The sequence below is a fragment of the Mesoplodon bidens genome, assembly GCF_964165515.1.
Source record: "Mesoplodon bidens genome assembly, chromosome: 9".
Taxonomy (NCBI): domain Eukaryota; kingdom Metazoa; phylum Chordata; class Mammalia; order Artiodactyla; family Ziphiidae; genus Mesoplodon; species Mesoplodon bidens.
In genome coordinates, this window is record NC_138166.1 from 83,328,506 (window position 1) to 83,355,820 (window position 27,315).

At 38.9% G+C, this 27,315-nt stretch overlaps 1 protein-coding gene across 2 annotated transcripts in view; it reads right to left on the bottom strand.

The window, feature by feature from the left end:
• Positions 1–223: 223 nt before the first annotated feature.
• The window catches only part of TNPO3 (transportin 3), a 163,961-nt gene continuing 136,869 nt past the window's right edge, over positions 224–27,315 (bottom strand). For both annotated transcript variants that reach the window (XM_081243921.1, XM_081243920.1), the window contains 10 exons: positions 26,734–26,810; positions 25,148–25,208; positions 23,930–24,070; positions 20,886–21,002; positions 19,924–20,018; positions 18,537–18,693; positions 16,839–17,006; positions 11,321–11,433; positions 3,057–3,148; positions 224–1,422 (listed from right to left, as the gene is read on the bottom strand). In XM_081243921.1, coding sequence (XP_081100047.1) covers positions 3,088–3,148; positions 11,321–11,433; positions 16,839–17,006; positions 18,537–18,693; positions 19,924–20,018; positions 20,886–21,002; positions 23,930–24,070; positions 25,148–25,208; positions 26,734–26,810 — 990 coding nt within the window. In that variant the 3' untranslated portion in view covers positions 224–1,422; positions 3,057–3,087. The remainder of the gene's footprint in view (positions 1,423–3,056; positions 3,149–11,320; positions 11,434–16,838; positions 17,007–18,536; positions 18,694–19,923; positions 20,019–20,885; positions 21,003–23,929; positions 24,071–25,147; positions 25,209–26,733; positions 26,811–27,315) is intronic.

Genomic DNA, 27,315 nt, shown 5'->3' on the forward strand with positions numbered 1-27,315 from the left:
AATGTAGCAGGAGGAGTTTTAGGGTAAACCAGAAGAATAAAAGATGCAGAAAGAGCCACTCCCCTGAAATATGAAGGGTCTGGGGCAGTAATGGCAGGGGCCTGAATTTCAAACACTGTACCCAGATGTCTATTAGAGAACAACTAAGACTATTCACTTAGGGGGTTTAGCCGTACCATTTCAGATATATGAGGCAGTGAAATGAAGTAAAAACAAACACTGATTAAATTTTTAAAATTTATTGGTTTTTTTTTTTTGGTTGCTGTTGATTTGTTCTTGTGATGGCTACAACACCAGACAGAACAGTGCCCTAATATCTAATGCCTGTGCAGGGCTGCAACTCCTTTAAAATATTAGGACTTGCTTTGGGCCTCCCTCTTCTGCCTCACTCCCCATGAAGTCAAATAATTTCTGCATTTTTTAGTAAAATACAGTTAGCCCTGTAAACACTTTTTTCCATTTTCCCACCCTGTTTTCCTCTCTCATGTCTATGGGTGAAAAATTAATTAAAAAAGAGAAAAAAAAATCTTAAAAAAACTACAACTTAGAATATATATTTATATCCCACTCACCCTAATTTTGGCTCTTCTCTCCAAAGATGACGACAACCCAATGTAGGTGGGAAGTGGACTTAAGAGACTGAATAGGGTCAGGATGGGGATATACATGAATTTTGGCCCTGGCAGGTCCCAGTATCATTGATATGACCATGATATAAAACAGAACAGGCTCCTTGCTTATTTCTCCTTGTCTGAAGAACTCTAAAGGTGAGAAGAAAACAGTTGGGACAGTAGGAAAAATTTCTAACTTTCGTTAAAAGAGGAGGGGGAAAGGGAAAGAAGAGAGGGTGGGAGAGAAGGAAAGGACAAAACAGCAGAAAACCTTAAGAGATGATCTTGACCCTTTGCTTCCAATTGCAGTTATTTAATTCATTTGAATTCCCATCTTCCCTAAGTAAACGTTTTTGTTTCACAGAAAGTTTTGTACTTTTGTTTTTCTGTGTGTACACATGCATGTTAGCATGTGTGTGTGTGCGTGTGTGTGTAGGTATGTGTACGTATGTGTGCGTGTCATTTGCTACCAGGAGAATGTTTCAGTTCTGATTTCAGTTTAGTTTTCCTTTTTTTTTTCTTTTTTATTTCTTTAAAATTATTTTTCCTTTTAGAAACAAGTTCACCAGGAAACCAGCTCACCTCCCACCACGCTGCACAGGCCGCAGCCATCTTTTTTAAACCGCGCTGATTTTCCCTCACACCCCCAAACAGGAACTCCTCAGGATGGCCTTGGAAGGCTGGAGTCTCTCCCTGTCTGGCGGGAGGCCCTGGTGGCGGTGAAGGCCCCTCTGCCATAATGGAGGTTTCTGATTGTGGGACACAGTCTGGTTTTTGTTTTCTTCCTGTCTTCTAATTAAAAAAGACATTCCTGACAAAAGAGAGAAGATAGTCAATAACTGTGGTCCAGAAGACAGCAAATACTTCAGAAAGGCAACCTCAAGACAGAAGTTTCTATACTTGCTCAGGCACCTCATTCTGGCCTCTGCTGTAAGAACTCAGTTAAAAAAAAAAAAAAAAAAAAGAAGTTGGATTTTTTCACTTGTGATTTTAAAGGAGCTACTGTTTTAATGAAATACGTTCTGTGGTGCTTTTCCAATTCTGAGTGTCCTCAGTGATAATATGTGGGGGTAAAGAGTACGTCAGCAGGTCCAGGCTGCCCACTCCAAAGCCAACCAGAAAACCTCCATTTACGTCTTTTTAAGTATTGGGGTTTCATGCAAGATTTTATTTTGAAAGAAGGCTTTGCCTACTAAGAAAAGGTTTAAGAGCCACTGATTTAGACTCTATGTAAAGGGTACTATGTAAAAGTATTAAGTAGAGTGGTTAAAGGTGAGGACTCTGGCAGCAGAAAAGTGAATTGTGGCTCTATCAATTACTGACTGTGACATCAAACAACTTACTTAACATCTTCGAACCTCAATTTCCTCATTTGTAAAATGGAAATAATAATAGTAACTAATCCAGAGGACTGTGTGAGGACTATCTTATAGATAATACATAATGTGCTTTGTACATAATACAAAGCACTCAGAACAGTATCTGACACACAGTAAGGGCTCCATAAACATCAACTATGAACATCCACAGCTATGCACGAACAACCCTATGTGTATCAACGTTAGCTATTACAGACACTGCAAAACCTGAGGATCCCAAATGATATCACTACTCATCAAAGAACCAAAGTTTAGAAATAATTTCTGGTATGGTGAGGCATTGCTCAACAGCATCTTCACCCGCAAATGCATTTAATCACAAAACCACCAGTGAGAGGGCTGCACATTCATCGAGAATTGCCTCCAGGGAGAATAAATTCTGCTTAAGACATCAAAGGGTGGGCTTACAGGAGAGATGCCTTTCTTCTTTCAGTCAAGAAACTGGCACCCAGACCCCACCACCCAGTCCTTTCCTTCCTCAGCTAAGCTTCTTGCTTTACTTCAGAATCAGAAGCAAACGGAGAAAACTGATGATCAGGGGCTAGACATAGAGGCTAGCTCTTTTCTTTTACCTCCTGCCTTGGTCAAAAACCTAGCATTTCAGTGTTAAAATTGTAAAAAATGATAAGAACAAGCATCTTTATTTATCAAATCTGAAAGATCAGTTTTAGGAAGGTAGTGCCATGTATCATGGTCTACTTTAGGTCAGCACTGTTTTCACCAAAGTTGCTAGGTTGAAAAATATTCATTTGTTACCACACATACTTACCATGCTAGAAGTACCTGTAAAGAGAAGAGGGGAGGAATTTTCTTTTTGAGATATTCTGCAACAATAACTTTCTTATGGGGGTAAAACTGGCATCCAAAAGAAGCTGACAATTATTTGGCTGCCTTGACCCAAGAAAATCAGGCCTGTGCACTTCTCAGCTGTGCAGCAGCGTTAAACTGTAAGTCCTTCCCTGACTCTAGCTATAGTACTAGTCCCATGATGGGCATTAAAAACCTATGCCCATCCCCAAGTACTCCCGACAGCCAGGGGAAAAGCTGGGAACTATATACCACTCACCTGGGTGACAGGCACAGTGCAGGAGTATGAGCTATCGAAACAACCTGGTGAAGTCTCGCAAGGCCCAGCAAACTTGTTTACATTCCTCAGCACTAGAAAAGAAAAGGTAGGTTGGTCCCTGACTGATGAGAAAGATATGATATGTTGAAAAGCAACCACAACCTTGAGGTATACCGAGAACTGTCCCAGCTCTGCTCTCTCCATCATCTCTTGACCCCGCTTTCAATCTTTCTGTAACTCAAGAGTAAATATTAACTATTGTACATGAGAACAATTATAAGCTGTGTGGTTGTTAAAGAGTAGGCTTTGGAGAAAAACTGCTTAGGTCTGAATCTTGGTTTCACTGTGTCCTTGAGCAAGTTACCAACCTGCCTCAGTTTCCTCATCTATTATCTACCCCATGATGTTTTGAAGATTAAATCAATTCCTATATGTAAAGTGCTTAGGATAATAGAACAGTGAATAAAATAGTATTTGACAGATGTAGGCTGCTACAACAAGAAAACTTGGCTATTCCCTGGCGGTCCAGTGGTTAAGACTCTGTGCTTTGGACTTCCCTGGTGGCGCAGTGGTTAAGAATCCGCCTGCCAATGCAGGGAATATGGGTTCGAGCCCTGGTCTGGGAAGATTCCACATGCTCCTAAGCCCGTGCGCCACAACTACTGAGCCTGTGCGCCACAACAAGAGAAGCCACCACAATGAGAAGCCCGCACACTGTGACAAAGAGTAGCTTCTGCTCGCCACAACTAGAGAAAGCCCGCGCACAGCAACAAAGACTCAATGCAGCCATAAATAAATAAATAAAATTAAAAAGAAAAAAAGGCTCTGTGCTTTCACTGTAAGGGGCACGGGTTCGATCTCTGGCCGGGGAACTAAAATCCCGTGGCTAAAAAAACAAAAAACAACAAAACCTGGTTAAAGTCCTTGACATAAATAAAAGAAAGCCAGAACCCTCAAAGTAAAAAAGCAAGCATATTCACCTAAGGTTGATCATTTAAACTCTATGAGCTGAGCTAACTTAGGGACCCTGGTTTCCTCATTCTTTCCCAAGAGCAGATTTTGTTTATAAAGCCCAATCCAGAAAGTGAGTCTCAATCAGTGATTTTCTAGTTGAACAGGCTGCTCAAGGTTTCCTCCTGTGGGAGGAGGAGGGAGAGGAGAGAGGAAAGGGTTAAGGCATGAAGAAAGGGAGGAGGAGGAAGCAGGTCTTGGTCCTCAGGCAAGCAATGAGATGCCTAGGTGGCATGAATAGCCCAATATTCATTTGACCCTGTTTTTTCAAAAGGCTTCCTTTATCTAAGATTGTCACCAAGAAACCAGCTGATGCCAGCTTCATTCTTTTTTGTCAGTCTTCATAATAGTTTTTCGTAACTGAACATGAGGCTAAGCTAAAAACAGTGGAAAAGAAAGCACATCCTAATATGCTCATCCTTCTGTGGCCCTCTCTTTGGCTCAGAAAAACTCAGGGAGCACAGCCTATAGCCTAGCATTCAATGTCAGAAGAAAGCTCTCTCTCCTTGTAATGGTTAAAAGTCGGGGAGGGAACCACTAACAGTGATTCAACATACAAGAAGGTAATGAGAGCTATCTCCTTAAGAGCCTACATCTGGATTTCCCCAGCTATTATAAGGTCTGAAACATCACTAAGAACCTTGATTTAGACTCTAGGACTTGATTCAACAGAGGCTTTCTTCTAGTCTCCCTCCATCATAAAAATGTAAGGCAAGTAAAGAAGGTCTTCTAGTTTTATTGGAATTCTGCCATTTGCTCTGTGAATTTAACATGCCTCAATAAAAGCATTACATTTCTCTATTTCCGAATCAATACTGACTATAAGGAGGCAGCCTTGGTGAGTGAGCCCGATCACTCCTGCTTCCCAATGTCACGAAGGAGGAAGATACGTAACCTCAGAGAAGTCACTGTGTGGTGTATTATTATAAGGGACTAAGACGACAGGAAAGAGATAAACTTAGGATAATGCCGGAGACTCAGGATTCTTTTGCTATCTTAATGCCTTACATGTTGTTCAATACTACCCTTCTTCAACCAGAGATCGTGGTTAAATCTGGAAGAGAAATGATAACGCCACTCTTAGCCTCTTTCGTAACATGAGAAAAAGTACTGAAACCAAAATTCAAGTACAGGAGAACCGTGGTGAGACATGGTGCAATGAGCAATGGGCCAAAACCTCTCGAATCAACTCAGCTTCTGCTCCCAATCCTGTCAGCAACTGCTCTGGTGTCAAGCGCTTTAGCCAAATGTTTAACTTAAGTGTCCCTGGTGATTAAGCCCAAAGAAATAGATTTTTAAACAAACAAACAAACAAACCTCCTTAAAAACTAGAACTATTTTCTGTTTCTGCCTCAGTCCTCCCGGCACTTAATATTTCTGGGTTGTTTTTATATTCATTTACACTTATTTATTTATATTCACTCATTCATTCACAACTGCCACTATTTTTGTAGGTTCTATTTTCTGGCTTCTAGTCCCACCATCCCAATCCTTCCTATACTTTAAAAAAAAAAATTTTTTTTTTTTCAGTATGCGGGCCTCTCACTGTTGTGGCCTCTCCTGTTGCGGAGCACAGGCTCCGGACGCGCAGGCTCAGCGGCCATGGCTCACGGGCCCAGCCGCTCCGTGGCATGTGGGATCCTCCTGGACCGGGGCACGAACCTGTGTCTCCTGCATCGGCAGGCGGACTCTCAACCACTGCGCCACCAGGGAAGCCCTTTTTTTTAAATTTTAAATAATACAAGTATAGTTGATTTACAATGCTATGTTAGTAATTTATCCCTCCCTGATCCCTTTCCCCTTTGGTAATCATAAGTTTGTTCTCTATGTCTGTGAGTCTGTTTCTGTTTTGTAATTAAGTTCATTTGTGTCATTAGATTCCACACATAAGTGATATCATATGGTATTTGTCTTCCTCTTTCTGACTTACTTAGTATGATAATCTCTAGGTCCATCCATGTTGCTGCAAATGGCATTATTTCATTCTTTTTTATGGCTGAGTAGTACCCTATTGTGTATATATCACATCTTTATCCATTCATCTTTACATGGACATTTAGGTGGCTTCTGTGTCTTGGCTACTGTAAATAGCGCTCCTATGAACTACTGCACTATTGCATGTATTGGGGTGCATGTATCTTTTCAAATTATAGTCTTCTCCAGATATATGCCCAGGAGCCTTCCACTATACTTTTGAGTAATTTTTTTTTTTTTTTTTTTTGCAGTATGCGGGCCTCTCACTGCTGTGGCCTCTCCCATTGCGAAGCACAGGCTCCGGACACGCAGGCTCAGCGGCCATGGCTCACGGGCGCAGCTGCTCCACGGCATGTGGGATCTTCCCAGACCGGGGCACGAACCCGTGTCCGCTGCATCGGCAGGCGGACTCTCAACCACTGCACCACCAGGGAAGCCCACTTTTGAGTAATTTTATGGTCACTATTCCTCAAGGCCCGTAATCCTAGTGGTGCGCTGAGAAATGCAGCCTTTTTCATCTGATGTGCATAATGGAGAGTAATCAAGCTCTAACTAATGACTTCAGCAAGAAGACACTCCCATACTGGCCCATTCTAGTGTCAATGCTCCCTCTGCATGTCTTTTGACCTTGAGATCCTCATGCAAGCGATAGTCACAGAATAAATACCAAGACAGAAAAATGGGAAATGATGGCAAAATTTCTTCTAGACATAATTAGTGGTATTTGGAAAGAAAGAATGATATTTCAGAATGAAAAATTCCAGCTTTCTTCAAGTTAGCCAACTAAAAATGCCAGGGAATTAATTAATTACCAGTACCATTTTAGAAACAGGCTTGGACTTGCTGAAATGACACTGAACCAGTTTACCCTCCCTGCTAGGATGGCAAACAAAGTAGCATGTTGAGGCAGGAGTAACAGGACCTTAAAACCGAAAGGGAGACTGAGTCATGCATGGAACAGAAGGTTCAAGGGCAATACACAAACCAGAGAAAGAGAATTACTAAGAGGAGCTGAGCAATCTCAAATCCTTTCTCTAGCACCTCAACATTACCTCTTACTTCTGTTCATTTCCCACCATTATGTCACAGCCTACTACAGGAGGAGCTGCAAAACTTGTTTAGCAGTAAGAGATCAAGTAGGTCAGCATGGTAAATACCTTATTGTCCCATATCACAGGACAAAGATCACAGATATTTTTGTTCAAAGCAATACATTATTTGGGTTCATTTTCCTAGCCTCAAGATTTTCCTTACACTATGGAATGTTCATGACTTTTATTTCAGACTTACACTTTGTTTCTACACTTTATTTCTACCTGTCATATATTAGCCTGGATGAGGAAATATGAGCTTGGTGGAAACTTATTCCAGAATGTGTGGGAGGTTGCCTTAGAGCTGAAGGAGACATGCTCTAGCTAGTTTTGCAAATATGTAATGACATTCTGGCAGGTTCTTCTCCAAGGAAAAAGTTAACATTCACTGATCACCTACTATGTACCAGATCGTCTTTAAATTTCCACTTGGTATTTCACAATAACCCTATGAGATAGGTATTACTAACCCTATTTTACAGATAAATAAGCTGCAAAGTAACAGTAAGTGGCAAGATTCAAACCAACAGCCTTGACTCTAAGCCCAGTCCTCCTTTGAGGGTTCTCCTCAGGCTCTCATTCGCTCTAATCTAGAGTCAATATGATCCTGCCCTTTTAATGAACAACACTAGATAAAACAGAGTAAAACGGAAGCAGGGAGAAGCAACTGTTATAATTCTTTCCCCTGAGACAGTTTGTAGGTAGAATATTACTTCTACTGGGAAGATTCATAGTAAAAGATAAAATAGTTTTTTAAGGTCATCCCAATAAATATATGCCTACCTAGTAGAGGGGAAATCCCCTCTTTTGGCAAAATGTGTCATGAAGGCAGTCACATGCTATTTTAAAGTCATGCATGTCACTTGATCTATGGCCCAAAGTCAGTTACTTCCGGGACATGAAGTTAGGCCACTTAGTAAACTACAAAAAAACAGCACTCGAAGATTTGGGACTTTACCATTAACAGAATTATTGGAAAGTCTTGGGAATAAGAAAGTAAACCATTTTGGAGAGTGACAAGAAATCAATTCTCAGAAAAAAAGATTAGCATTTAATTTTCTCTCCCTTTTAAAAACTAGGTCTGGTTTTAATTGTAAAAGCATACCATGCTCATGAGAAGAATGCAAATAGCACAGGTTATGAAATGAAAAGTTCTAGTTATATATCTTTCCAGAAATTTACTATTCATAATAAAGTAGCTTACATATATATATATATATCACATAGAATAGAATAGCTTTTGAAAGTACAAGTTAGTTCATTTATGACAGCAGCAAAAAGAATCAAACACTTAAGCTATAAAATGTTGCTGAAAGAACTTAAAGATACCAATAAATGGAAAAACATCTCATGTTCATGCACTGGAAAGCCTAATGTTATTAAAGGTGTCAATACTATACAAAGTGATCAGATTCAATGTAATCCCAGTCAAAAATCCCAACGACATTTTTTTGTGGAAATAGAAAAACCTATCCTAAAATTCATATGAACACAGCTCTCCCAGTTGTGCTGGTATTCACTGTGGTCATGCAGTCACCTTGGCAACGTGTACATTGCTTTTTTGGGTTTTATTGTATAGTCAGTACTATAAATTTTCTGTTTTGAGTTTTGTAACTTTGTAGCATTTTAGATAATGTCGTGTTTGTACTTTGTTGTATAGAGTAAAAGGATTGTGTTGAATAAACCTAGGATTAGAGTGAAAAAAAAATTCATATGAAATCTCGAGGGATTCCAAATAACCAAAATACTCTTGAAAAAGAACAAAGCTAGGGGCTTCCCTGGTGGCGCAGTGGTTGAGAATCTGCCTGCCAATGCAGGGGACACGGGTTTGAGCCCTGGTCTGGGAAGATCCCACATGCCGTGGAGCAACTAGGCCCGTGAGACACAACTACTGAGCCTGCGCATCTGGAGCTTGTGCTCCGCGACAAGAGAGGCCACGACAGTGAGAGGCCCTCAAACCGCGATGAAGAGTGGCCCCCGCTCGCCGCAACTAGAGAAAGCCCTCACACAGAAATGAAGACCCAACACAGCCAAAAACTAACTAAATCATTAAAAAAAAAAAGAACAAAGCTGAAGGTCTCAATTTACCAATTTCAAAACTTATTACAAAGCCATAATAATCAAAACAGTATGGGACTGATATAAAGACAGATACATAGACCACTGGGATAGAATAGAGAGCCCAGAAATAAATCCCTTACATATATGGTCAAATGATTTTTCAATAAGGGTACCAAGACCATTCAATGAAAAAAGGACAGCGAAGGGAAAACTGCAAAAGGATGAAGTCAGACCCTTAACATACATCACATACAAAAATTATCTCAAAATGGATCAAAGACATAAATGTAAGACCAAAAGTATAAAACTTTCAGAAGAAAACATAGGGGAAAAGCTTCATGATATTATATTTTGCAATGATTTCTTGAATGTAACACCAAAAGCACAGGCAACAAAAATAAAATAGATATGGAAAAATTAGAACCTTGTGCACCGTTGGTGGGAATGCAAAATGGTATAGCTGCTATGGAAAACAGTATGGCGGTTCGGCAAAAAAAATTAAACATAGAACTGCCATGTAATCCAGCAATTCCACTTCTGGGTATATATCCAAAAGAACTGAAAGCAGGGTCTTGAAGTGACATTTGTACACTCATGTTCATGGCAGCATTATTCACAATAGCCAAGAGGCAGAATCAATCAAATGTCCATCAAAGGATGAATGGATAAATAAGATAGGATATATACATACAATGGAGTGTTATTCAGCCTTTGAAAGGAAGGAAATTCTGATACCTGCTACAACATGAGTGAACCTGAAGGACATTATGCTAAATCAGTCACAAAAGGACAAAAACTGTATGATTTCACTTATATGAGGTATCTAGAATAGTCAAACTTAGAAAGTAGAATGATGGTTGCTAGGGGCTGGAGGGAGGGAGATATGTATGGGGAGTTGTTGTTTAATAAGCATACTTTCAGTTTTGCAAGATGAAAAAGTTCTGGCGATTAATCCCACAACAGTGTGAATGTACTTAACACTACTGAGCAGTTCACTTTAAAATGGTTTAAAAAAAAGGTTAAGACAGTAAATTTTGCATGTATTTTATCAAAATTAAAAATTAAAAAAATTTTAAGTGCAAGTTGGGTTATACAAAATTGTTATTTTTTTCCCTTTATAATATATTATATATTTTTCTGTATCATCAAATGCATTTTTCTCCTTCTTCTTCTTTTTCACCATTACCAAGCTCACTGCAACAGCTCATTCTTGGACCTATAAATCATTCCACAGTTGTATGAATATAAGCCATTGCCTAAAATTTAGTCAAAATTCTAAAGACTCTACATAGAAAAAGGAATATTAGAGGAAGGTAACACACAGTTACAAAATCCAATTTAAGTTGCTGTCATTAATACTATCAAGGACCATAAAAGTCTCGTAACTTCTGATTCAGTGATTGCATTTTAAGGAAAATAATCAAAAGAAGAAAAGGCTAGATATTCAATATTATCCATAATACTGAAAAAATGAACATTAATAGAGGCACTGTAAGGAAATCAATCAACACCTTATAGCTATAAAACTGTAATTAGGAAGACTATGTAGGTATATTTAAAATGTTTATTATGTTTATAGTAAAAAACCCACACATGTACAACTTAACATTTTAACTAAGCTGTAAGCAAGTGGCTCATGGGCCTAATGCATCCCAGAGAGATGTTTTGGTTGGCCTGAATTAAATTCGAATTTGAATATCTTTAGGCACAGTAAAAATTTCCTAATTCACTGCAGTCCACATCACTCTATAATATTTTACAACCAACGCTTCACCTATTCAGACACCTGCATTCTTGACCCCTGAATACGGATAAGAACTGGGAAGGACTTTAAAAAGATACAGACAGATTTCCTGAAGGGTAGTGGGCTGTTGAACGCACTGTTCTTTTGGAAGAACATCAGGATATGTATAATACAATAAAACTGAGGCATACATGTACAGCATGGTGATACTTTCCCCCAGATTGGTTTCCAATGCCAATTTGTGCAATTCAAGGCTAAACAGACACAAAACTTTGAATTTACAAAGACACACAAAAAAATACTCCTGGGTGTATCTATAACTAAGGTGGTATAAGAAACAAAGATATTTTTTCTACATACCCCTGCTGCTGATCATCACTCACCTAGTGACTTGTTTGTGGAAATCTGTAAGTTGTTTGTGTGTCACTGTGACAGCTCCCACGGTTGTCTCCTTTGGCAAACCTTTCAAGGAATTCTCTAACCATCGACAAAAAGTCTGTACAAAGAAGAGGAAGAGAGTTTTAAAAGAAGGCAGGGCTTACTCAACTGAGATCCTACAGGTGATAACCAAAACCCACAGGTTTTTTCCTTAGTAGCATTAGCTCCCCAAACTTGGAAGCAAGTAAAGGACTTAACAGAAGTACTATTTCTGGCCTTCCAACACACTGGGGGTTGGAACAGCCTTCAAAGGCATGCCTAGACTCCCTTCAAGGGGGCAGCAGGCATCATTTCAGACAGAGCCTTTCAACCTTGGAAGTGAAGTCGCTTCTGGATAAAGCTATTGTTCTGTTTCTGTCAGTAAACTTATGTAATATTTTAAAAATTAAACAGCTGCCAGAAAACTCTTGAGCTTAGAGATCAAAGGCAATCCAAAGCAGAAGTTCAGGTACCAGAAAGAGCAGGGACAAAAAGTATAGTAAGTAAACATTTAAAAAAGTGTATACACGTAATATGAATCCAGAATCTTAAGGATTTTAAGGTCACCTCTCTCAGTAGGAGTCATATCCAGTCAGTTCCTTTGTGATACCTGCCTGTTCTGTGGGTTAGAAAATTCTTTTTTTTTTTGCTCACTCTTATTGCTCTTTTTTTATTTTTCTTTTTTTTAGCCACACGGCATGCAGGATCTTAGTGCCCTGACCAAGGATGGAACCCATGCCCCTTGCAATGGAAGTGTGGATGGAGTCTTAACCACTGGACCATCAGGGAAGTCCCTCTTGTTGCTCTTTAAAACAATTTACTTACATCTGAGCATAGTCTCTTTATATCTTTCATGTGTACAAAAACTGTTTGAAGAGGAAGGGGAGTGGGAGCAAGCTTAAAAATCAAAATTCTAGAGACTTCCTCTGGGTTCTTATTTTCATTTGAATTGTTATTCTTTGAAAAAGCTCTAATTTTTCTTCATGACTTTCTTAAGTAGGATGTATGCCTTGGTCACAGTTTTCAGTTGTAAAATAACTATTTTATATCTAAATTTTTTACATTATGTGTTTTCCCATTGTTAATTTATGAACACAATAGACTAGAGCAAAAGTAAATATTCCACTATAAATGCTTAAAAAGTACTGCATAATTCTCCAAGTGCTGCCCCTTCTGAGTAGAAGACAACATTCTACTCAGACAAAAACAAGCAGAGGCAAACAGCATGAATGAACCCTTAACTGACAAAGCTTTGGCATCCAAAATGACCCATGAGTTAACTATAAGTATCCCCCAAAACAAAAACAGTAAGAAACTAAACTATATACTGTCAACTAATATTTGACAAAGGAGATGAGAATACCCAATGTAGAAATGACAGCCTTTTCAATAAATAGTGCTGGGAAAATTGCATACTCACATGTAGAAGAAAGAAACTGGACTCATGCCTTTCACCACTCACCAAAAGTAACTCAAAATGGATTAAAGACTAAATGTAAGACCTGAAACCATGAAACTCCCAGAAGAATACAAAGGCCTAAAGCATTCTCACATGGGTCTTGATAATGATTTTTTGGCCATGACACCTAAAGCACAACCAGCAAAATAAAAATAAACAAGTGAAACTACATCAATCTAAAAGCTTCTGCACGGCAAAAGAAACTATCAACAAAGTAAAAAGACAACCTAAGAAATGGGAAAAAATATTTGCAAACCATATACCTGATAAGAGGTTAGTATCTAAAATACATAAAGAACCCATACCAGTCTAGCAAAAAGCCAAATAACTCAATTAAAAAAATGGGCAAAGGACCTCAATAAATGTTTCTCTAAAGAAGAAATACGAAAGGCCAACAGGTACCTGAAAAAAACGCAAATTAAAACTATAAAGAGATATCATCTTAACACCTGTTAGAATGGTCATGATCAAAAAGATAAGAGATAACAAGTGCTGGCATGGGTATGGAGAAAAGGGAACCCTTGTACACTGTTGGTGGGATTGTAAATTGATACAGCCACTATGGAAAACAGTTTGGAGGATCCTCAAAAAATTAAATATATGTACCACATGATCCAGCAATTCTACTTCTGGGATATATCCAAGGGAAACAAAAACACTAACTCGAAAAGATATCCACACCCCATGTTCACAGGAGCATTATTTACAGTAGCCAAGACATGGAAACAACCTAAGTGTCCATGGATGATGAATGGATAAAGAAGTTGCAGTATGTGGTACACACAATGGATATTATTATTCAACCATAAAAAATGAGGAAATCCTGGGCTTCCCTGGTGGCGCAGTGGTTAAGAATCCGCCTGCCAATGCAGGGGACATGGGTTCGAGCCCTGATCCAGGAAGATCCCACATGCCACAGAGCAACTAAGCCCATGCACCACAACTACTGAGCCTGTGCTTTAGAGCCTGCAAGCCACAACTACTGAGCCCACGTGCCACAACTACTGAAGCCCGTGAGCCTAGAGACTGTGCTCCGCAACAAGAGAAGCCACTGCAATGAGAAGCCCACGCACCACAACAAAGAGTAGCCCCCACTCACCGCAGCTAGAGAAAGCCCGCATGCAGCAACGAAGAGCCAACGCAGCCAAAATAAATAAATACATAATAAATTTATTAAAAAAAAAACCGAGGAAATCCTACCATTTCTGACAAAATGGATGACCTTAAAGGATTATGATAAGCAAAATAAGTTAGACAGAGAAAGACAAATACTGTATGATCTCACTGATATGTGGAATCTAGAAAAACAAAACAAAACTCAGAAAAAGAAATCAGACTTGTGGTTACCAGAGGCAAAAAGTGGGGGGAGAGAAACTGGAGGCAGTGGTCAAAAGGTCAAACTTCCAGTTATAAGATAAATAAGAACTAGTTAAGTAAGTAAATCCTATGAGTTTTCAACAACAGGAGAACATTTTTTTCCTTTTTTTTTTTTTGTTTTTTTTGCAGTATGCGGGCCTCTCACTGTTGTGGCCTCTCCCATTGTGGAGCACAGGCTCCGGACGCGCAGGCTCATGAGCCTAGGCACTCCACGGCATGTAGGATCTTCCCGGACCGGGGCACGAACCCACGTCCTCTGCATCGGCAGGTGGACTCTCAACCACTGCGCCACCAGGGAAGCCCCTCCTTCTTTTTTTTTATTGTGTCCATAGGAGAAGATGAATGTTAGCTGAACCTACTGTGGTAACCATTTCACAATATATGTAAATCAAACCATTATGCTGTATGCCTTAAACTTACACACTGATGTAGATCAATTATTTCTCAAGATATTCAAGTCAAGAGACAAAGCTGGTACGTCATCTTCTACTGAAGAATCTGTGTTGAACTTTGAAAATGTATGATTGAGAATGTGCTCAAGAATGTTAATTTTCTTCAGACTTATATCCTTAGTTACGATTTCAATCAGTTTACAGCATATAGACAACCTAAATTTATGTAAGAGTTCCTTTACAAAAACTCAGTTTTAAGTTGGTGTTTATAGAAAACCATTTAAAAAATTTTTTTATTTTACATTGGAGTATAGTTGATTAACAATGTTGTGTTAGTTTCAGGTGTACAGCAAAGTGATTCAGTTATACATATACACGTATCTATTCTTTTTCAAATTCTTTTCCAATTTAGGTTATTACAGAATATTGAGTAGAGTTCCCTGTGCTATACAGTAGGTCCTTGTTGGTTATCTATTTTAACAATCACTTTAAAATTATTTAGCAATTCAGTGGGTACACAGTAAACTTAAGAGCACAGGGCTACTTGGTTTCTGTTCCTGCCCCAAACTGCTGCTCTCATTTTCTTCTTTAGCCCTTACCTGTATGCTTACAAATCCAAAATTTTTTGTAAGGTTAAATGTACATAATAAGTTTTGTGTTACCTGGAAACCAAGTATATTTATTTAAAAGTAAGAGTATGGAAATTTTATTTCTCTTATCAATAATGTTTGGAACAAACTTGTTGGTCCCCAGGGGTTCACAGAATACTTTTTAGAAAAACAAAAAATACTACTGTATTAGATTGAAATGGAACAGGTGTTGTGAAGAGCCAGCAAGGGAACTACAGGTGCTATTCATTCCTGAAGCACTTGAGCTAATGGAAGAACTGCAGAGCTATTTGATGAAACCAAAGTCACAGAGGAGCCTCACAGAGTTTGATGAGTAAGAATTAAGGTTCATGGAGGGGACTTCCCTGGTGGTGCTGTGGTTAAGACTCCACGCTCCCAATGCAGGGGGCCCAGGTTCTATCCCTGGTCAGGGAACTAGATCCCACATGCATACCACAACCAAGAGTTTGCATGCTGCAACTAAGGAGCCCGTCTGCCACAACTAAGACCCGAAGCAACCAAATAAATAATTAAAAAAAAAAAAAAAGTTAAGGTTCATGGGGCTGTTTCTGAAGTAGAAACCTAGAGAAAATGTTAGAAATCCATTACACATCTACCATCTACCCTACATGTGATTGTTTTTCATTTGAGTGAGCTAACGATCAAGTAATGCATATGCCTAAGACAATTTACACTAATCATTGAATTGTGGAGATGAACACACAAATCCAAGACTAGGCAGAACTTTTGCCTCAGTAACATTAGGGTCTAAGAGTGAAAGTGTACTTTTTTTTGTGAAACTGCTGAAATTGAGTCTAAGAACTGCAATCAGTGATATAAAATAGGAGATAACATTAAGATGTACAGGGACTTAAAAGTTATAAGATACTTATGTACCTGGATTTCTGTGGTTCAATCAAGTCAGCTCACATTAGGTCCAACTGTGTACTTTTCTGAACTGCTTTTATATTAATATTACAAATTATAAACCTCATTAAAAAATAATTTACAGGCTATACACTATATGCTACCATTATACTCAAAACTTTCATGTAGTACACACAACCTGATTTATAATCATGTGGCCCAGTACTAAAATTAGTTGGACATTACTGGATAGCCTAAAAAAAACTTGCATGCTCAGGTGATAAAGAACCTGGTTCAAGAACTGAAGCAGGATATAAATAAATCCAAAGGGGAAACAAATCTAGCTATAGATTGTAGGCTAGTTTTATATGCATATGCCTCCAAATGCTCTGGCTAGATTTATTACCAAGGAACCATATAATCCTATTTAAGGAACCTGAAATGAATGAACACTTCTTGAATAACCTGTAATATGGGCATCTCTCACAAGTGAACAAATTTCCCACTGGCCAGCCACATAGCTGAATTCAATGCTTAGTATTCACTTTTGGTAATAAATAAACCCTATGACAGTGACACAAACATGTTTTCAAGAACCCTTCTATAGACCCCTTCATTTAACAATTAAACTTAGCAATATACCTAAATCAGGTTCCACGAACATACAACAGGACTGGTTTCAAAGTTATAGTCAGCCTCTCAAGGAACTGTTTAGGACTTGTTAGGGTTAGGGACTAACCCTAACCCTAATCCTTTAAAAAGATTATGAAAACAACCTTACCGGTCTGTCAACCTGCATGATCTCCCAGAGCACTTCGGCCACATCTGGTAGGGTGTATGGGGGGAGACAGAAGCAGCACGTGTGAAGCAGCTGGCTTACAAGTTGCTGTCCAAGCTGGTTCATCACCTGTCCAATCAGTTCTTTCCGTAATTCAAAGTCTTCTTCATGCTGTAAGAAAACAGAACAGCAAAATTCTAATTTCAACTTTCCAAAGAGCAAGTACTCTTTCCCCTTTAGTCTGGTAATCTCTCTTTCCCGGGGAAGAAAGTATATATGACAGCTGGATTCACAAGATCCACTAAATGTTCTGTCACCAGGAAGAAAATATTAAGAGTTTAGTTTCAAGGAAATGGGCATGGGCTTCAGCTGAGATTAACCTTAACCCTTAGGTTTTTTAAAGTTTTTTTTTTTTTTTAATAAATTTATTTATTTTATTTTTGGCTGCATTGGATCTTCATTGCTGCATGCGGGCTTTCTCTAGTTGCACAGCGAGCGGGGGCTTCTCTTTGTTGTGGTGTGCGGGCTTCTCATTGCGGTGGCTTCTCTTGTTGTGGAGCACGGGCTCTAGGTGCACAAGCCTCAGTAGTTGTGGCACTCGGGCTCTAGAGTGAAGCCTCAGTAGTTGTGGCGCACGGGCTTACTTGCTCCATGGCATGTGGGATCTTCCCGGACCAGGGCTCGAACCCGTGTCCCCTGCATTGGCAGGCGGATTCTTAACCACTGCGCCACCAGGAAAGCCCAACCCTTAGGTTTTTCATGAATAGAACACAGAAGAGAAACAATGGCTAGAGATTAAGGGTAGCAATTTTCTTAACCTTTTTTTTTCTGTTAAAAAATAATTTAAAGTATCTGTATTTCCTTTTTTAAAAAGCAACTGAAAAAAAGAAGACTTCTACCAGATATCTAATCTCTATCAAAAAAAATCTTAACTTATTTTCTTCCTTCTTAGTCTTTGAATATACATATTTCTAATATGTTGAAAAAAAAAACTTTTAAAGTGCCTTTCACTTCTAGTTATTTTCTTCTTTTCCCTCTCTCTTTTTACTGTCAAAATTCTTCAGTAATTCGCCTAGTCACATACTTAATTCTTCACTGCTCTCCCTTACCTTCAATTCTACTCCACATCTAGTCAAACCTACCTTTGAAAATTTTGTGAACCACTTTACTACTCCAGCCAAAAAGGTCTCTTAAGTGTCTACTAGTATACTTAGTACTATCCTAACTTTCTCTGATTATGATTTATACCCCAGTTAGATTTTCCTCCCCTCTCCAATCCATCCAAATGGCTCCACTGAGGTCCTTCCTCTTCCAGAAAGTTATCCCAACATACTTCTTTCCAAAGAGTTTTCCCTCCTCTGATCTCATAGCAATCATGACTTTTATCACTTATCTGACAATCAAATACTGCCTTGTTGCTGTTGTTTAATTCTTTATAACCGTATCTGTTTCTCTCTTCAATTAGACACCAAATGGCTTGGGAGCAGAGATATTTTCAGACTAGTTGATACAGCTTACAACACTTAGTACAGGTTGTCTTAAATCTACTAGTTGATATTTTGGTTACTGAATGATTCACTATGGAATATGCCTACCAACACAGATCAAATAAGGAGATGTTGGTCTTCCCCTAAGGAATGAGAAAGAGATATGAGAAAACAATGAGCTACAAAGTAGAAAGACTACATTGTTTATACTTACATCATTGGCTACCCCTGTGTGGATGAGGTCTCGTAGGAACCTCATGACACTACAGTTGGCATCCCGGTGGTCCAGGGTAGTAGAGGCAATGGCCCATTGTAAGATAGGGATGACAACCTGGCTCCTCAGCAAGGTAACAGGGCTACGCTGAATAAACCTGGTGTGGAAAGACAAGCTAGGTATAAATGACAGGATTAGGCTATAAAAGCAGCCAGTGTAAACGGCAAAACTATGGAGACAGGAAAACGATCAGTGATTGTTAGGGATTGAGGGAGTGGAGGGTAAGGGGATGAATAGGTGAAGCACACAGGATTTTTAGGGTCGTAAAACTATTCTGTATGATACTATAATGGTGGATATATGTCATTATGTCATTACACATTTGTCCAAACCCATAGAAAGAACACCACCAAGACAGAACCCTAATGTAAACTATGGACTTTAACAATGACGTGTCAACGGAGGTTCATCAATTCTAACAAATGGACCACTCTGGTGGGGGATGTTGATAGTAAGGGAGGCTGTGGGGAAGGAGCGGGGAAGCTAGGGGTATATGGGAACTCTATACTTCCCACTCAGTTTTCTCAGATCCTCTAATGTTTACAGAGAATCTCCAAGAAAAAGATAAAACATTGTTCCAAATTTATTTTACCAGGCAACAATTTGTGCAAAGAGCATCTCTACAGATTGATTTTTCAAGGAACACACCGGGAAAACAGGTTGACAACCCACCCAACAATTCTCTCATACCAACACACATACACACACACAAAAAAGCGTTTTCTAACTTGTCCAAAAATTAACAAAAAAAACAGTGTTCATTACTAACTGATCTGCTTCAAATTCCTGAGCTAAGGACTTAGAATGAATACAAATGTCAGTGTTACTAGTAAAAGGAATTTAAGCAACAAGTGGGGTGGCTGACTAGGGGTAGAGGTGGGAAGTACATACCAGATAACTTCTAAGGCACCTTAAAAGCCTAAGGATTTTTTATTCTGAGATATGATTATATCTAAAGGATGCTAAGCTTCTCAAGGAAAAAGTTTAAGTAAAGAATGATATCATAGTACCATAAAATGTTAAAACTACATGGGATTCTACAGACTGTCTAGGCAAATATTCTTGCAAAACTCATTTTTATTGTCTTGGGCATGTTCCCTCCTTCATGCAAGGAAATCAGTTATATTCCCCTGTTCTCATCCAACTCTTCTTCATTTATGGGAATATTCTGGTTCACGATTTAACTTTGGGTTATGAACCATTAATCTATACCTACTCCTCTTACCTCATTTTACAGAGAAGGAAACAGTTAACTGTTAGGTGACAAGATCAAGCAGTGATGAGGATGAGCAATAAAAAAAAAGGGTTGCTCTTCAGAAGGACTGACCTGGTGGCTAGCCTGAATAGGTCGTCCACAGTGTCAGGGTGATTCTGGAGCCCATTCTGCTGTTCTAAGAGCTGAAAGGTGGGCATGCACAGTGCCTAGAAAAGAAGTGATTTTAAAACAAATGCTTGTAAATTAATGCCATGGGATTCAGACTTGCTAAATATCATAACATATACAAAGAGAACAAAGAGGGGAAGCACAGATAAGTAAGAAAAGAAAAAGACTTTGATGAGAGGTCAACAAAGGGAAGATATAAATCTTTCTCAGTTGACAGAAACAGTCTTCACATATGACGTCCACATTTCAGAAAGGGTTGAGGGTACAGATTTCTGCTGATGAAACTGGGTAGATGTCACCTCAAATTTTTAGAAGTTTCTGAAAGTGAAGACTGTGCTCATGTACTAGATATGGTCTGGTCCACTAAGGGAGTAGTTGATGTTTTAATAATAATAACTATGAAATGTCAATTTTAAAGGGAAAGACATCTTGGGAAAAGGAGCATTATGATTTAACTCCCTAATATATTTCCCCACCCTGTGAACAGGAGAGGGTAAAAGCAGTATATCAGGAGACTTTTCCAATGCCTGCTATTTACCCTAAGACCATCCCTCCTAAGTAAACTAGTTCATTGGCTGTTCCAGGCAAGAAATCAAAAACAGAATCATGCTTGAGCTTAGAGATCCTTTATTTTAAATCCATTTGCCCACCTTCCCACCCTCCAAAAAAATCCTATCTCTGGATAGCATAAATCAGACAGTAATAACTGTAATGACCAGTACATTTGTGTGGTCAATCTCTCTCTCATTCTCCCAAGCAGGCCTGTCCAGAGAACAACTAGTAAGTTCTACCTCCCTATTATTAGGACATCATCATGCCAGGGAAGGAAATATGAAGAAGCAACAGAATTAAAGACATGGTGAAGAACACACTGCTAGGCCTTTAGACCCTCCAAGAAAACATACCTGGAGCATGTCTAGTAGTCCTTGCCGACAGCCCTCTTCCATGCCATACTCATCCACAAGGATACTACCAAGGTACAGGAAACAGGAATGCTGATGTACATGGTAAACATTCACCATCTGCCAAGGGAAAACCCAATTAGTTCAATTCTTTACCCCTCAAAAAGTATCAGCTTAGGACTTCCCTGGTGACACAGTGGTTAAGAATCTGCCTGCCAGTGCAGGGGACACAGGTTCGAGCCCTGGTCTGGGAAGATCCCACATGCCGCGGAGTAACTAAGCCCTTGAGCCACAACTACTGAGCCTGTGCTCTAGAGCCCGTGAGCCACAACTACTGAAGCCCGCGTGCCTAGAGCCTGTGTTCCACAACAAGAGAAGCCACTGCAATGAGAAGCCTGTGCACTGCAACGAAGAGTGGCCCCCGCTCGCCACAAGTAGAGAAAGCCCGCACGCAGCAATGAAGACCCAACGTAGCCAAAAATAAATATTAATTAATTAATTATTTAAAAAAAAAAAAGTATCAGCTTAGGTAGCTGTCTGGAGGAAGAAATTCTGAGATAGACTGGTCTCTTCTCTTTAAGACAACGTAGTAAAGCTTGTTGGCAACATTTTCTAAAACATAGGGCTCAATTCCTCAATTATTTTCAAGTACTCTATTTAGAGTTCTTTCAAGCCTTTAATCTTTTTTTATCTTTCCAAAACAATGTTGTAGGAGAGTTGTATAATACTTACTTCAAGCTGGAACCATTAAGGAGTTATTATCCAAGGCTTGTGTAATATTTACAAAACCCTAACAATATACCTTAATTTTCCAACCTACAAGTTGCTCTTATTTGCATCAAAGGTAATTCTTTTTTTAAAAAACCACCACAGCAGGAACAAAATATCCAATGCCCCTCATATTAGAGGAGACTCTGAAAGCATTGTTTAAATTGGCTTCTAAATCCCTCTGTCTAATCATCTGAGTAAAAACAGCGTTTCCAATCAAGATATCTGAATCTCTACAGAATAAAAATTTTAATACAATATAAATATTTAAATTAAATTATTTGTTTAGGGTTTTTACCCTACTATCCTCCAAAAATTAAGAGGCCACTGTACATTCATCTATTTAAAATGCCATCACATGGGAATTCCCTGGCAGTCCAGTGGTTAGGACTTTCACTGCCATGGGTCCAGGGTTCGATCCCAGGTCGGGAAACTATGATCCCACAAGCTGCGTGGTACAGCAAAAGGGGAAAAAAAAGCCCATGCAACATGTATGTATTCATCTTATTATATAAATTCAATTCTTTGAGCTTGGTGGGAGCGGAAGGGTAGAGTAACTGGTGTTTATCAGCATATACCATGAAAAGAACACGAGATGGGAGCTATGAATCTGTTCAGTGTTGTATACTCAAAACTATATGCTGTACTAAACGAACAATATAAATTACGGGTTGGCAAACATTTTCTTTCTTTTTTTTTAATTTTTTATTTTATTTTTTTATTTAACAAATTTAATCAGTTATACATATACATATGTTCCCATATCCCCTCCCTTTTGCGTCTCCCTCCCACCCTCCCTATCCCAACCCTCCAGGCGGTCACAAAGCCCTCCTGTGCTATGCGGCTGCTTCCCACTAGCTATCTACCTTAGGCAAACTTTTTCTTAAAGGGCCAGATGGTAAAAGTTTTAGGCTCTGCCGGCCTTACAATCTTTTGACTACTTAACTTTGCCACTGTAGCACAAAAATGGCCAATAAGCAATAATTAGATGAATAAGCATGACTATCTCTCAGTAAAGCTTTATTTACAAAAACACGTGGCAGGCCCACTGGTTGTAGTTTACTGACCTCGAATTTATGGGATTTTTGTCACATAAGATGCTACCCTATGCTACTGGAATAAAAGAATAACATAAAAGTCATGACGGTATCCTCCAATAGCAAAGGGGAGTTAAATCACATTGTATTGGACCCAGAACGTATTGCACTGAAGGGGACACTTGACCAGAGGTGGACACAGCCTAAATGCAAACATATACTGTTGTACTCAGGGTACAGTAAATGCAGAAAATCACTAAAAATTAAAATTCTGTTAAAATATTTACCTGTACAAACTTTAACTCTTTAACTTTAACTCTAATCAAATCTACAATTTAAGGAGGCATGGTCACGTAAGTGCCAACTGACACTGCAACAGCATGACCCTGGCTCAGGAGAGCTTCCTTAAGAGTGAGGCAGAACTTGAGGGTGCACTCACTGTCAGAGTCAGCCTGATAGATGCCCTGCCCAGGTGGAGAAGGGTCACTTCAGGTTGGCTGGGTGGGGTCTAGCCTGAAGCCCTGTGGTAGTTTTCCTAACAGCACGAGTGCAAAATTTGAGAAGGTACTTGCTCAGAGTCCTGCAAATGCAGGACTGGCACTTTGCCTCACCTCCATCAATTCTGTGCCCATGGCACCTCACTTGCCTATATCTAGTTCCGGCCCTACTGTAAGGTTAACACCAACATAAATTACTCAGTGAATTAAGTCACTAGTCATAGGTGTCTCATACAGAATATTCTAGACATGAATATGATCTCAGAGAGCCATGTACAGTGAGGCACACCATCATAATTACATACTAATCTTGGTGATTGAAAGAGTCAAATTTATTTCTTGACAAGTAAGAGATTTATGTAAATAACTAACTATGGTGAAGAAAGAAGAAAGTCTCTCTGGGTCAGAAATAGCAAAGTTTGACTTGCCACATTTTTAAAAAGGAAATTAATATAAAATGCTTAACATGGGTATATAAGAGCTGAGCATTAAAGTCATTCCCATTTCTGAATTCCACACTGAAATGTGCTCCTATTTAGACTATCACTATACAGAACAGATTACAGGCTACTTGCCTTATAAATAACATACCTACCACAGGCACTACTTATCTCTTTCAAATATATTTTAGTTTGTATTTAAGAAATACAAAAATGTTTCATTTCATCAGCAGAGTTTTTGTTCTAAAAGGCTCCTATTTCAAAATTCTGTATACTCTACATTTTCCCTCTTGTAGAGAACTCACCTGTGTGACTAGTGGCTGCAGCAGGGCTGCAGATCCTTTGCCTACACAGCGAACAGCAAAACGGAGGCATCTGCAACAACGTTCTACAATCCGATTATCAGCCCGGTGCTTATTTAGAGTCTCAGATAAAACTGGCCATATCTGAGTCAAAAGTGAAAAGAGCACAGAAAGAGAATGAACAACTAAGTGCTGAAAATAATGCTCCCAAGTTGGTAACAACTTATTTGGCTTTTAAATAATTTGGAAAAATCTTTCTTTATAGGAACACACATGGCCTGATTCTGGTCAGTGGGTGTGTATATATGTGCTGAGGTTCAATACACTACCCATCACTGAAACAACTACTTCTTAACAGAAGCACAATGACTCTTTACAACACAGAGGAGCATGTCTAACTTTACGAAAAGACAAAGATACATATTTTCCTAAATTCTGGACTTCCTGATTTAGGATGGGAAGAAGCGGAATGAATTATAGAGGAAGAGATATTTACAGACAGTTCCAATAAGTTGGAAGACCTTGAACGAAAGGACTAGAGCTAAGGAAATGGTAAGACTTGATACCACTGAACACTTAAGGATATTTGGTGTTTCCCTCCTGAAGTCTGAAAAGCACTTCTCAGAACATGCCCTCTGATCCTCACATTACCCTCATTTTTTTAAAAAAGTACATTATCGGGCTTCCCTGGTGGCGCGGTGGTTGAGAGTCCGACTGCCGATGCAGGGGACACGGGTTTGTGCCCCGGTCCGGGAAGATCCCACATGCCGCGGAGCGGCTGGGCCCGTGAGCCATGGCCGCTGAGCCTGCGCGTCCGGAGCCTGTGCTCAGCAACGGGAGAGGCCACAACAGTGAGAGGCCCACATACCGCAAAAAAAAAAAAAAAGTACATTATCAAAGAGGAAACTAACTATGATGGTTAACTGGCTTTGTAAAAAAAATTTTGCCGGTAATGATCATGCCTCCCAGCAACAATAAGATTCACACAGTTAATCTCTCCCTACTTTGGCCTTTCAGTGCATTTCCCCACAGCCTGTTTTCTTACCAAATTTAAAATCAAAAGTATTTATTTGGATGGTTCTGTTCCTCTTTTCATTGATATTTAAAGCATATCAACAAATTGAATCTTCCTGTGAACCTAGAAGACAGTACCTTCTCACTTTAGTTACCCAGAGCCTTATAAGGAAAAAGGAAGATCCACAGGCATACAATAGCACTTACTTCCTGTATGACTTTTTGGCACGGATGAGTCTGTCCATTCTCCACAATGGGATTGGTGTGTCTGGGGAAAGACAATGGCCCAAATTAGCGAAAGAAGAGCAATTTCATCAAGGACCCAGGGCCCTAATCCCTGTTAGTTTACTTAGTATTAGTATCATTCTCACCAATTAAAGAAAACCAGAGTATTTTTAAGACTCAATACCTTTTCCTCCCACTCTGTTCAAACAAAAGCACAGTTTAAATCATCCCATCAATTTTTTCTCACCTTTAAGCCTCTTCTACTGTAACATGTAAATTCAATCCAACTCTGGCTACATGGGCTGTGGGTGTGGGGCGCTATAACTATCCTTTCCATCTTTTTTCCCTTTATAAACCTGAATATGTAGTTTCTTCCAAACTAATAAATATATTCAGATTGTCTGAATCCACTATGAGAAACCAAGTACTGCTTCATTCCCAGCATTAAAAGGCAAAAGCATTAGGTACCCTGGTCTACCAAAGACGTTTCTCATGGTTCTAGTCTAAATCCAATGATACACAACATGGGCCCACCCACAGTACATCCAATCCAACTATTTGTCTAGTTCTAGAATCCACTAATTTGAAGGAAAGCAGGAAAAAACAAAAAAAAAAAACACAAAAAACCCCCACTATGATTAGCTACCTACCTCTTTAAAGGAACAAAATTCTTTAATTTTAAAAAGCTCAATAGCAACTCAATAAAAATCTAATTTTTAAAAAATCAGGGCATGTCCACCTTTTGCAGATTTTCTTTCATTTATTGTGAAATAGGAGTTATTGTTAATAGGCTCTCAGAATGGTATGCAACAGGGCTCCCCTAATTATAAAAGGAAAGCATTATACCAACTCAGAAAAAGATACTTGTAGACAAGAACTAACAAGCTAAAACAACACCTCAGTTTTAATTTCTTCCACATAGGTTTTTATGCAACTATTAATTGATATTCCAGTTATACCTACAGGACTCGCAAATTATATTACACAACTAATTATATTATGTAACTAAGAAAGGATCACTCTTTGAACACTGTCACTCTAATGCTGTTTTAATCATTACGCTCCTCTTGACTTCAAAGAAAGTTTAATTTCACCTGGTTACTGAAGAGGCTTTATTATTTGTTTGCACCCATACACTATATAGCAATGACTCTGAAAGGGTAGTCCTTGGAATAAAAAGCAACAGCATCTGGGAACTTATTAGAAATGTAAATTCTTGGGTCCTATCCAAGATCCAATCCATCAGACACTCTGGGAATGGGACCCAGCAATCTGTTGCCTTGGTAATTTAAGTACTACAGGCAACTTTGTTGCATGTTAAAGTTTGAGAATCACTGATCTAGAGACGTAGAGAATTACATTTTAAAGGGTCTTTTGACAAAGGTCTACCAAAAAAAATTCTTAGAATTTGCCTTTGCAATTGTAATAGGACTAAATTAGTCTCCTGACAGAGGGAGTTTATAGGAGGTACTCGGAAGTTGGAGGAAAAAACACTTCCTTACTTCAATACATAATGGTTTCATTTGAGCTTTTAACCCAGGGCAGGAAGCTGGCATCTCTCTTCTTACCTAAATATCACTGCAAGGCGATCTAAGAACACAGTGGGATCTGAGGATATGCCATTGCTGGGCTCCTGAGACAACAGCTGAAGAGACAGATATTAACACCCAGTCATTACACATACAAACCCACAGCAAACACTGCAATATATACCCTTGTACATCAACCTCTGTCTCAATCTCTGATTATTTCCTTGTGACAGATTCCTGAAAGTTACTCAAAATGGTAAAAACTTTTAAATTCATATTAGCAAATTATTTTCCTCCATCTTACTGCATCCTGGCCAGGAATGCGTATTAACTTTTACTATATGATCATTGTGGAGTAGAAAACAGTATCGTTAATTTTTTCCCATTTTCTTTTACAATGTTTAGGATATTACAGACATTATACATTATAATATAGATTATATGTATTATACTATATAATATATATTTATATTATACTTTTATAATATAAAGCTTCAAAATTATTATAGCTTTATAATATATTTTATGAGGTAAGGCAAGTTGCCACCTCTTACTCTTCTTTCCTAAAATTTCTTAGATACTTCTACCAGCACATTATTAGAGATAAACTTTAGAGTCACT